Below are 12,427 nucleotides of genomic sequence, written 5' to 3'. Positions count from 1 at the left end.
GAAACTATTTTCAAAACCGTTTATAATAATTATTTAGTCAGTTCTCAATAGTTTTAAAGTTAGAATATCTTGTTTTATAGATGAAAGGGTGAAGTATATTACCATTAATAGTTGATAATAGTTGAAGGGGTTAAGTATACTTTTTGTTTATTCACAAGGTGCAACTAGCACACGTCATGAAGGGCCATACGGTAATTTACTTATAGTGTAGCAAGCAGTGCACTAGCCGGAATAAGCAATAGATCCGGGTCCTAAATAAAAAAACTACCGGACGCAGGATTCCTAGGCCTCCCGAATCCCACGCAGGTATTTTTCCCACTTCCCTTCCCTCGTCCTCCATTTGATTCTTCCGACTCCGCCGCTTCGCCTCGCTTCCTCCGCCGCCACCATGGCGTCCGCCGCCGCCACGACCACCTCCGCAGCTGCCCAGAACCCCAATCCCCTTAATCTCAACATCAAGCTTCCCCCATGGCTCAGCGAGCTGCGCTCCCCCTTCACCTTCCTCTCCCCGCCCCCGCCGCCACCGCCTCCTCCTCCCCCGCTGCCACCTCCGGAGCCTGTGGTCCCACGGTCGCGGAGGCTGCCGAGCCTGCGCGTGACCACGGAGTACGATAGCGAGGAGGGCGTGTTCGTGAACAAGGTGTCGTGCAAGCTCGCGGGGGACCTCGCCAAGCTGCGGCTCTCCTTCCAGAGCGACCCGCAGGGGCAGTGGCAAGGGGACGGGGAGGAAGGGGACCCGCTTCAGCAGCTCTTCGCCGCGCCGTTGGTGGGGCTCATCACCAAGCACTTCTCCGTGTTCTACGACGTCGAGGCACGCAACGCGCTGCTCCGCGGAGACTGCTCGCTTCCCGGAGGCGCCGTCCAGCTCCGTGCCTCGCACGATGTCAAGGTATTGCGCCGTAAATTTGAGTCAAGGAATGGCTTTACAAGTGGTCAACAAATAAAATTTGCATATTAGTTGCACTTAAACTTCATACATTACTCTGTTTAGGGAGTATTTTTTTTCTTTCATTCACTAGGTCATTTTATATTCAGGGGGTGTTTAGTTTTCCTCCTGTTCCAAAAAATTTTGGGTTTGGTTCATTATTTTACAAAATGGAACTAAAACAAAAATTTTGGCAAAAAGGTGGTTATTCTCCATTTTGGATTTTAGAGGCCAAAAAAAAAAAACCCCAAAAGAACCGGCCTCATGAGGGCAATAAATTCTGTATTTTGAATGGAACTAAACATGACCCTCAAAATTTTGGCATTTTGCATTCCATCGTTCCAAAGTAATTGGTATTTTGTATTTTGCATTTTTTTTGGAACTAAACACCCTGTCAAATTTGCTAAGTTGAAGTGCCAATGTAATATTGGGTTGCTCTAAAAAAATATATATTTTGGGTTTAATGCGCCTTTCCTTGGTTTCTCAGGCACAACAAGGAGAAGTTTCGGTGATCACTAGTTTGGGTGATCCGTTATATAAACTGGAGTTATCATCTTTGGTGCCTTACAGTGGTTTGGTGAGTATCTAGGTTCCTTTACTGGTGAAATTTTTTAATCCTTTATCAAATAGTTTAGGTATTCTAACAAGGTTCAGATGTCCTATTAGGCTGTGATCATTGTTATGCGTTCAGATAAATCTTGATTTTTCATTGTCATGGAATTAAACTAGGGAGTTAATCCATGCTCTGGTATCACTTTTACCCTTGGGAAGTACTAGAAACACTACTCCTAATAGAATAAAGAGGTTTGTAATATTAAAATACTGACCATTTGAATACTATTTTGACTGTGTTATACTGTTATCTGAAATATTCTTGTACATTTTGACCTCTATATTTTCTATTTTTAGTTGCATCATGAAATGAACCATATATCTTAAAGTTGCATTTCAGAGATTTTGCGAATACTATACACATTTATGTTAAAAGGACATTTCATCGGTTTCTCTTTTGGCTAATAGTATATGCGATCTAAACACTGTTAATAAATGTAAAAGGTTTCTCCTTTTTAATTTTATTTGGCAGCCAAGGGCAACGTTCCACTTTCCTATTGGTCAAGTTTCAGTAGAAGAGAGGAGAAATGAAGATGATGAGAAGGTGCTGTCTGTATATGGGATTGGAAAATCTGATTTCTTGGACGGTGTTCTTACTGCTCAGTACGATGAAAATGATCTTAATCTAAGATATTGTTATAAGGTGAGCTATCTAATGCTTTTCTTTGTTATGTTTTTTGGACTTCCTGTTAAGTTTGATTCTGTTGATACGTTTTCTGTGGCAGGACAAAGAATTAACTTTAGTTCCAAGTGTCTCATTGCCTTCTAATGCAGTATCCATAGGCTTCAAAAGGCGTATTGGTCCTTCTGATAAGTTGAGGTGAGTCTATGATCATTGTTCTGTGAACATTATCTTGTGCCCATTTATAAATGCATCCACAAACTTTTTTTTTCGTCACAAGGTCTCTGCACTGTTAATGCTTCAGGTCTTTAATTTCTCAAGTTACTTCCAGTAACTATTATGTGAATTGCACTTGTGTTCTATCTGTTTTGCTACAAATTAGCAAAGCTTTCTTGATGATGTGTTCATTAGAGAAAAAACAAGCCACCTTCAGCAATGAAAAGAATATTCAAAGAACTCCATTTTAGTCCCCCTGAAGTATCATTGGAGTCCACTTAACCTGCTAAAGTGCGATTTAGTTAACACCCTCTTTTTCTTAATCCAGATCACTATTCGTCTTTTGCTTTTTTTGATCCTGATTTCGTCTGCATGGAGAGAGGGTTGAGCTGTTTTGCCGGTCAAGAATGCTAGCTTGGCCGGCTTTTGACATGGAGACTGGTTTTTGACATACATATTGCCGCCTGAAACTCTTTGTTTCTCCTTGGCATTTTCTCCTTTCTCTCGTCTCTCTGTTTCTCTCCTACAGAGTACAGACATCAGAACTAGTTTCACGAAGCTTGTCTTGTTACCTTCATTAGTTGACGTGCCCAGCCCTGAATATTCTTGCTTCAAACAACACATCGATCACACAAACTCATGTAACAGATTCAAACCAGATACAAGTTTACTACCTTCTTCCTGTATTGGAATAGTTGCAGTACCATCTTGCTGAATTGCAATGGAGAGGGGGACTTGTACGCGAAGATTCTCTATCTCCACGGTGCTTGTAACTGTGACGCCCCTATAGAGATTGTGCAGATCAAGTACCAAACTGATCTCACTCAAACAAACCCAGACTCTCTAACTAGCCGCCAGCCCGCCACTATAGTGCTATTGGGGCTTTTGTTTTTTACTGGTTCCACAATGGTTGCTACCCAGCAGTAGGAGTGCATTTATTGTCTATTGCCTGCTTTTGGAGCACATTGTGACTGCCGTAAGAGCAAAAGGTGAATAATGAATCGTTTTAAGAAAGAGAGGGGGTTAAGCAAGCCAAATCATAGTTTAGCGGTGTAAATGGACTTGGGCTGTACTTAAGGGGAGTAAAATGGACTTCTTACAATATTTAATTACTTTATCTGCACAAGAAGTTTGCTTCACAAAATCTGAAGGGTTTAAACTATTGATAAAAGCACTCTTACATTTTGCAACTTTTGATCATACTATATTCTTAATTAATGTTCGCTCAAGATTTTGCCATACATTGTAAGTTTATCTTCAGATTCTAAAAAGTCAGCAACATGCTCTGCCTGTATGTTGGTGGTATTCAGGATCTTAACACTGTACTGCAGTGTTCTGCCTGCTAAATATTTTGTTACAAAGCATAATTAAATAACTACAAACGAAAATTGGCTTATCTTTAGCAGTTCAATGTCTTTCCTCCTATTTTGTTGGTTATTTTCGTATGATCTTTTATCGAACACTACTATCTATGCAGTTGCTACTTGCTAGAACTTATGGTCACCATATTCCCATGATTAAAGTTGAAAGAAGTTACTTGCAATTGTTTTGAAGGATTACTGCATGTTTCATGCATCATCCTCTTTCTGCAGTAGATTCGTTTTTCTGGTGGTAACATTGACTTCCCCTCCTTTCAGCTATCATTACAGCTTCGACACTGATGACTGGAATGCTGTTTATAAGCATACAGTGGGTAAAAATTTCAAAGTGAAAGCTGGTTATGATTCTGAGGTGCGAGTTGGATGGGCTTCTCTTTGGGTATGGTACAGCAGCATCTCTTACTTTGGTTATAAGATATAGAGCAGATGAGTTTGAAAATAAGCAAAACTTGCATTTCACACTTCTTATTGCTGGTGTTTGCAACCTTGCAATGTATTCAAGGCGACACTATGTTGGGAAAAATGAATAAAACCAAAATACAATGTCCATAAGGAGGTGCAGTAATTGTGGTTTGGTTTTGCTATATAAAGATTGTATTTGTTGGGGGGTGGGGATTCCATAGGTTATCAGGTTTCAGTTATGCATGTCCTTTATTGTATTTATAGAGAACCTTATACTAGTAGAGTAGGGACCAAGTTATTTTCTTGTTTGAACCCTGAAATAAGGATACTTGCTAAGGTATTAGATTGCTGTTCAGTAGTCCAAAGCCCTGAGGCCTTAAGTATGATATTGTTGTTTCTCAATTTATTGTGGAATGCACTTATAATAATGAGTACATTGAACATAAGATATGGGCCATATTTTGCACTGAATATTTAAATCTTAGGGACTATAATTGTTCTTATTGGCGCCTTTGGTAAAATGGTTGTTTGAGGATACCAAAGCAACGATTGTCATGGATCAACCTTTATATCCTACGTCACATTGACAATTACCATTATTGAGATTGAAACTAGCATGGCCTTCTGATGGTTTCAAACTTTGAATTGCATATGACATGAGTAGAGTAATATATTAATTTTATGGAATGCTTTTTTATGTTAGGTTGGAGAAGAAGGGGGCAAAGCGAAGACTGCGCCAATGAAAACAAAACTTCAGCTTATGCTTCAAGTACCCCAGGATAATCTCAGAAATCCTGTCTTCCTCTTCAATGTGAAGAAACGATGGGATCTGTAACCTGATGTAAGTTATCCATTTATGTGGAGACTCCAAAGGCTTGGGCGAAGTTGCAGTCTGCGTAGGTCAACAACGAACACAATTCATGAGCTCTTCCTATTTATCATGTACTTTCAACTATTGTACATAGTATGCAGCTCCAGAAGCAATCCAAAATTTATGTGAAGCCTACTGAAGATCAGGGTTAACCCAAGTTCGCTGCTTGTGTACTATCTTTTCATGTGGGAACATAGAGGCTTGCCCTTAGGGCGATTGTACTTATTCTTTAATGGCTTAATGGGTAGAGCTTAGAGTACGGGGCTCCTTTCAGATTTTAGACTAGGGATTTGGGATTTATGTAAGAGACACCGGGTGATTATTGATTTATTCATATATCCAACAAATATCACATGATCGTACATTAAACATAATTCAATGTCCAATTGCCAAGAACCCATTGGAGTGCAAGAATTTCAAAAGAATTTGGAGGAAAATGAGCATGTAGTTTTATTTCTTAATAAAATGACATGCAGATTTCCTTCCAACAAAAAAGAGGAGCATAGCATGCCCTCTCCCTAATGATGAAAACGTTCGAAAACAGTAAAAAACACTTAAATTGTTTTCTACTTATATATTTGAAATATGAAAATAAAAAAACCGGTAAAGTCACACGGAAATATGAACAACTTACAAAATATTAAGAATTTTAAAAACAAACTAATTCGAGTAGATTTATACCGAACACAGTGATTAAGTACATGCATAATAATCAAGTTCAAGTGTATATAATAATTAAAAAGTGCATTATCCTTCGTTTTAGGTATTTAACACAATAACCCACATAAGTCTAGAATAAGCAATTAATAGCGAGATATGATTAGGTGTCGTCCATATAAGAGAGGGCACCTCACTACCAATAGAAAAAACATAGCTTTGTGGTGAGTAGCCTATACTGTGTGACCTGTGCGGCTGTGCAGTTGTCAAATTCGATTTAAACCGAATTTTGAAGTTGGAATATTTTAAACTAAAAGTAGAAAAAGATCGAAAAAAATGTCTAAACCGTTTTCTACTACGAAACGAAAACGGTAAAGTCGGATAAGAAAATACGAATTCGATCAGATTAAATATAAAAAACGATGTGGTTCAGGCCTTGTTTAGTTCCTTTTTTTTGCAAATGAATACTGTAACATTTTCGTTTATATTTGATAAATATTGTCCAGTTATGAACTAACTAGGCTCAAAAGATTCGTCTCATAAATTACAGATAGACTATATAATTAGTTATTTTTTATTTATATTTAATGTTCTATGTGTGTACATAAAATTTAATATGACAGAGAATGTGAAAAAAATTTGTAAAATTTTTTAGAACTAAACCAAGCGTCAGTTTGGAATATTTCTGTTCCGTCGTTGCCTCTACCATGTTCTGTCGTCCTCCGCAAACGAGCTTAATGAACTAAAAAATGTTTAAACATTTTCTTATCATAACTCATACGAGGAGCATAGCATATCATGCTCTCTCCCATGTCCCTACTAATGCAATTCCGCTCATTTACGGGCTGATTAAGTATTTCTTCCTCAGGGCACAAGATTGACGTAATTTACATAGTAATAGTAATACTTCTCGTAAGTTTCAAAAAAAAAACTTCTCGTAGGTTTTTATTTTTAAGGCGCGGCAGCTGCGTATTGTCCAAATAATCAGATAAATAAATAAATTAGGGTCCAAGAAGTCCGCCTTCCTGCCGCGGATTCCCTGGAGTAATCGCCAGCTTCGATTATATATACAGGAAAAAATTACCAAGCTCATCCCGTTTTTGTTTTTCTTGCAGATCTCGGAGATGGCCCAAGACAATGCAAGTCCAATAGGTGATGGCAAAATTATAGAAATTTTTTATGCCCCTCCCGTGCTCTTCCCCCTCCCCCTCGGCTCCCGACCTTTTTTTAACGACCGTTTTTTGGTTGTTTAATTTAATTCCTTAGATGCACTCTGGAGCAATGCTTTTTTTGGGGATCTAAAAGGCGATTCGGATATGGAGGCTGAAGAGGATGATCCTAGCGATCCAGAGGGTTTCACCCAAGAAGCCCTGAATGCAAAGCAAGTGGTGTTATGCCTGTCCAAATCCATCGTCTCACTTGTCTCTCCTGTTGGTACTTTCACTGCTCTCCACCTGTACCGCATCCGCATTGGCTCTGTGTTTTCCATCATCAAGTTTTACAGATGTTTCTCGTTCATCAAGCTAAGCTTGTGAGTGAAACTTCGATCCTGTTCTGCTACACAATTGTGCAGATGGGAAGCCTCTGTTTGGTTGCACAGGCACAGTGGTCAATCATGTGGGTTCGGAGACATGGATACTCACCTCAGCTACGCTGGTTAGGAAACCTGACACCGACCATGATGCTTACAAAGCGGATGAAGTTAAGGTCAGCGTAACAGCAGATTTGATGGATGTACTCACTTCCTTCTTCATTGATGTGGGGAATCCTGGATAAATAGGCTTTGATTTAATGATCACAGATTGAAGTGCTTCTGCACGACAAAAGGACTATCAATGGGTGCATCTCAATGTGCAATTTGCACTATAATATTGCTGTTGTCGCTGTTGAGATACAGTTTGATCTTCCCATGGTGGCGCTTAATGACCTTCCTGAATGTTACTCCTTGCTGGGTCGGCCTGTGATAGCTGTAGCTCGGGACTCCAAGTCACGAGCTTTACTGGTGAGACAGGGGAACATGATTCGTAAAAGAAGCAAGTTGGACTGCAGTGAGCTTTTGCTCTGTACCTGTCCTGTTAATAAGGTAAGAAATAATACAATATTTAAATATTAATTGTGAGTCGAGGCGGGAGCGCGCCACCTAGGAGAATTAGTCCGCAAGTAATCGCCATGTGTAATCAGGCTAGGGAGGCTGCCTTTTGTATACTTTATCATCCCTAGCGCGCCCGTGTGCGTTGTAAAAACATCTTCTTCTTAAATACAAAGACATGCAAATCTTTGCATATTCGAGAAAAAAATTAATTGTGAGTAAAAGAGATGTGAATATGAATGAATATTCATTATAGGAATTAAAGAAAGGCTGCATGTCAAATTAGTTTTGCAAGCTGGTAAGGCACCATATATAGTTTGCTGAATATTTTAGTTACTCTTGAATGGTTACAAGGCTTGTGAAAGAACATATAACTTCAATTAGAAGTCATACTCTTTTTATTATGGTGCGCATATCGTGTAACCTTAGTTACTCATTATAGATCATGATGATATAAATTTAACCTCTTCTTTTATGCACTAATCATTCCAATGATTTCTGAAATTCAAATGCTTCATGGGAGATGTTTTCAATAATTTGAAACGGTATATGCATATCCTGCCAATATTCAGGATGATGTGAAGACTTACATTAGTATTATTTTTGGGTTTGTCGTATTGTACCAGATTTTTATCGGGGGGCTAGTCGTAGACTTTGAAAGAAGAATCATTGGCATCACTTTTTTTGGCAAGGACACCACTCATATCGTGCCAACCGAGATTATGGCAAGATGTGTGAAACACTTCAAGGAGTTCAGGTGCTATTTATTCTCTTTGGGCCTTGGTTATGTCATATACATTGTATTGTTTAGCTTTGTGTGTGTACCCTTGCACAGATGTATTTTAACATGTGCATGCCTAAGTAAGTTGGATGCATGTGAAGTAGTTTTTAATAGTTTAACTTTGTATAGAGGTCCTTTAGCAGCAAGGATATGGTTTCTTTTGGTTTGAAACGATATTACTGTTGTTTTTTATGCAAGGGTTATGCAAGAAGCTATTTCTATTAGCTTACTTGTTAGCTTAGAATCCTTAAATCTATTCTGCGATAACAGCGCTCATTGAGTTTTAGTTGCTCTTTTTCTTTCTTAACTGTCATATCTTCATTGTTTGTAGCATCACTTGCTCTCGATATTATTCCATGGTGACTACTTTGTATTTCTTATTCTTCTTCATGTTATGATTTTGAATCACCATCTATAATCTACATTCACCATGCTAGTTTAAGCATTAAAAAATGGTCGGCACCTCTGTGGTTTATAAATTACTGGAGCTAGTCCCTAGTAATGTGAACCGGAACAAAGTAGGGTAGGCATTATTGTAGTAATGTAATAAGGACTCACTGCAAGCATTTGTCTACCACTGCACTTATCGTTTACTATTGAGAAGGTTGCAAATCTTATGCTGAATGCAGGACACTCAAGCAGCCTTGTGTCTGCATAAGGGGACATGCTCTTCACAGTTTGGAACTAAGCAATCTGGAAATTTTATGCCTCAAGTTCCCCAACCTATCTTGTGGAGTTGGAGTTGTGGTAGACCAGGTAGTCATAAATGTAGATCCCCCCCACAGGACAGGACGGAATAAATAAATCTGATGAGCCATCCCTATTCTCGCTCGCAAAAAGAAAACTATTCTCACTCGCAAATACATTTAGTAACTGCATTAGCGATTATTTGTTTAGTACCATGGTGATCCTTCAGCATTATAGTTATATATCTATTTATTATGAATCGCATAAGTTTATTTTCTCATATCTGGAATTCTGGATACGAAGGGATATCAAATTCAGTATGAAGAAGTATGGTTCAGTTGTGCACCGTTCTTGATATTAAGTTCAGTTCACTGTTTTCGAAACTGAATCAGACTGAATGTGATATTCATTAGTCAAAACCCAAAACAAGTGGGGACAAATCTGGGTGCAATACCTTTTCATTTCCTTAAACTTTCTTTACGGGGTGGACTGATTGGAAACTTCCTTTTGTTGCTAGTTTGTTACTGAAAAAGTAATTTGCCTGATTGCACTGACCTTTAGAGTTACATTAGCCCTAAAATGCAAAAACTAAACTAGAGCAATAGCATACTGTATATTTTCTTTATACTCGTATTATTCTAGACATTCATTCTTTTGAACTCGTTGAGTGCAACTTGAGCTTCAACGATTTACTGATATGTCGATCCTTTTTGCTATAGGAACAGGGGTAAAAAAAATAGTTGCCATTACTTTTTCTTTTTTTTTGGGGGGGGGGGGGGGGGAGGGGGAGGGAGCTGTAGTCCTAGTTGGCTGGAAGCATGTATGAAGGATTGGGATTCTGAGTTAGGGAGTTAATAGAGGAAGGATAAGAAAATCCTGGCCAATAGGAAAGAGTTCCACTATCAGCTGAGTGGTGATGCTATTGATGGGAGGACTGAAGCAGATATGGTGGAGGTGGAAGATGATGAAGGACTGGTAACGATTTTGCAAGATGGATCAGATGCGAAAGATTGAAAGATGTAACATTAGGTCCACTATATGGTGAATGTTAACAGAGTTATGTATTTAAAGTTAAAAAAAATGTTAACAGAGAGAGGGAGGAGGAGGAATATACTTTCAAAATTATAAACTTAGCGATTAGCAATTAAATGATATATATATATATATATACACAATGGCGTCGAGGCCTGATGGGACAAACCAAGTATGGCCTAAATTAATATCCTGTTACTATCGTACCCATAACTTCTAAACCATTAACTTTATGATTTGTATATATGCGTAATTGTTGGCAACACTATGTATTGTGTGCAGTTACAGATAACCTCTCTTTTAACACAAAATCCCCTAGATAGTTATTTACATTTTTTGAGAAGTACAACAAATATAAAATTAAGGTAGGGATTGCAGTTTGTGGAAATTGTCGCTGAGTGTACTTTTCTTCTTTAGAACATTATTAGCTAATAGTAGCATGTTTTGTTTACATGATTTTCTTTTAACTTTTCCATTTTCATTGGCTGAATCACATATAATTTGTGTAGATATCTGGAATATCATCAGCAAATTTTGGAGGCATCGAGGCTGGTGATATCATCTGCAGTATCGATGGGGTTGTTCTGTATTCTGTAGCTCAGGTTTGTCATTTTGTGGGTGCAAATCCTTAATACTGTCTACATGACAACTTGCAAATTTAGATCGCTTGTTTTACATTATAACACCATGAATGTTTGTTTCAAAAGATATGGTTGTTATCATTGAAGTTGCGGAATTGTCTGTTTAAGCATATGCATATCGAAATGTTTTGAGTTCCAGACAATGTTAGTTAACAAAAATACCTTCATTTTCCTGACACTGCACTTTCTAGTATTTCATAACATGGTGAAAATTACTCTTTCCATAGTGAAAATTGGTTATAATTCACGTCATTAATAGCAATCTACTAATTCGCAACAACTCACTTCACATCTATCTTCACCCTACTTTGGATGGAGAATTTAGACACTCCTGTCATACTATTTGAAAGCCTTATCATACTTTGTGTAGTTCATGCAATGTTTTCTTTCCTATTCACAGCTTACTGCGATTCTTCTTGATACGGTGGTTGCTATGAAATCCCAGAAGGCAACGATCCTCCAGGTTAGTTTGGATAACTATATTAATTTCCACAGTTTCTTCCTGTTGATACTTCTCCTCTGTATGGGAAATCAGGCAGTGATACAAAGACCAAGAGATAACACCAAATTTATTGCGATGCTGAATATATGGGAAAATGGTTCTGTCGAATATGGCAATTCCTTTTGTAACAGGTTATTTCTCGAACACAATAGAAGTTTTCGTGTCTCACTGTTGATTAATGTTATGATGTAGTTTTTATTACAATTTAAAATTTTGAGAGCCTTTGTTTATTTCAATTGCAGATGGCCATTGCTGTGAAAGAAACGAGATTGTGGTGTTCAAATATGAAGTTATTGCACTTGAATGATTGAAGTAATTCTTAGGCACTGGATACGCTCCTCATGACCTAGGTGCGGCGTTTGGTTCACTGTCCACATTTTGCCAGCCAAAATCAGATTACAAGTGCTCTAGCTTTCTCACGAGAATCTGTGCTCTCATTCAGTTCCTTGCTCAAATCTTCAAGAATGGAATGAGGGAGGAAGAGAGAGTAGCTTTGGAGCACTTGTTAGGGTTCCTGGCGCATAACCAGCCCCCAAAACTGGTCGTTATTCTGTGAAGTTAGTGAAAGTTCTTATTTTTGGAACTTCCGACATCCAAGGTACTTCCGATATATGCTCGCGAAACCCTGTGGAGTTGGAGCTTCTGATCCAAGTTGGAACTTTCCGACCCTACAGAGCCTGAGAAGGTGACGTGGCTTGCGCTGTGCTCTCAGAGCAAGTCAAACTTCCGACCTCCAGAGTGCAGAAAAACCTTCTACAAGCTCAGCATGATCCATTATATCACCTAGATTGATTTTAGTTTATTATTATTGAGCATCTGGGTTCATCCAAGTGTCAGATTCACATCCCTCTTGATAGAACAACATGCCTAAACTCAAATTTCAAAATAAAACGAATTTAAACCTTGAAAATTATCCATGAGCCGTCATTTGCCTTGAATGTCATTGAGGGCTCTCTAAACCCATTTATAAACATCTTTCAACTAAACTCATTAGTTTCTTAATTGTTTTGT

At 38.4% G+C, this 12,427-nt stretch overlaps 2 protein-coding genes across 4 annotated transcripts; both read left to right on the top strand.

Moving 5' to 3' along the window:
• LOC8056939 (outer envelope pore protein 37, chloroplastic) lies at positions 297-5,401 on the top strand. The gene is made up of 6 exons (XM_002454109.2): positions 297-889; positions 1,413-1,502; positions 2,010-2,180; positions 2,263-2,357; positions 4,013-4,133; positions 4,860-5,401. The coding sequence occupies exons 1-6, from the start codon at positions 389-391 to the stop codon at positions 4,989-4,991; spliced, it is 1,110 nt and encodes a 369-aa protein (XP_002454154.1). The 5' UTR covers positions 297-388; the 3' UTR covers positions 4,992-5,401.
• On the top strand, positions 6,613-12,243 carry LOC8072443. 3 transcript variants are annotated; one of them, XM_021458819.1, is made up of 11 exons: positions 6,613-6,728; positions 6,800-6,836; positions 6,951-7,118; positions 7,258-7,391; positions 7,486-7,767; positions 8,400-8,530; positions 9,184-9,310; positions 10,783-10,875; positions 11,315-11,377; positions 11,450-11,547; positions 11,659-12,241. In XM_021458819.1, exons 2-11 carry the CDS (start codon positions 6,809-6,811, stop codon positions 11,672-11,674), a joined length of 1,140 nt encoding a protein of 379 aa, XP_021314494.1. In that variant the 5' UTR covers positions 6,613-6,728; positions 6,800-6,808; the 3' UTR covers positions 11,675-12,241. The 3 variants fall into 3 exon arrangements, 2 of the variants coding, with proteins under 2 accessions (XP_021314494.1, XP_021314493.1); XR_002452075.1 differs by having other exon boundaries at positions 6,702-6,836; positions 11,659-11,766; positions 11,859-12,243; XM_021458818.1 differs by having other exon boundaries at positions 6,702-6,836.

This window comes from Sorghum bicolor, chromosome 4 (assembly GCF_000003195.3).
Source record: "Sorghum bicolor cultivar BTx623 chromosome 4, Sorghum_bicolor_NCBIv3, whole genome shotgun sequence".
NCBI lineage: Eukaryota > Viridiplantae > Streptophyta > Magnoliopsida > Poales > Poaceae > Sorghum > Sorghum bicolor.
Note: the sequence above shows the minus strand (reverse complement) of the source record. Positions and strands in the feature narration are given on the sequence as shown.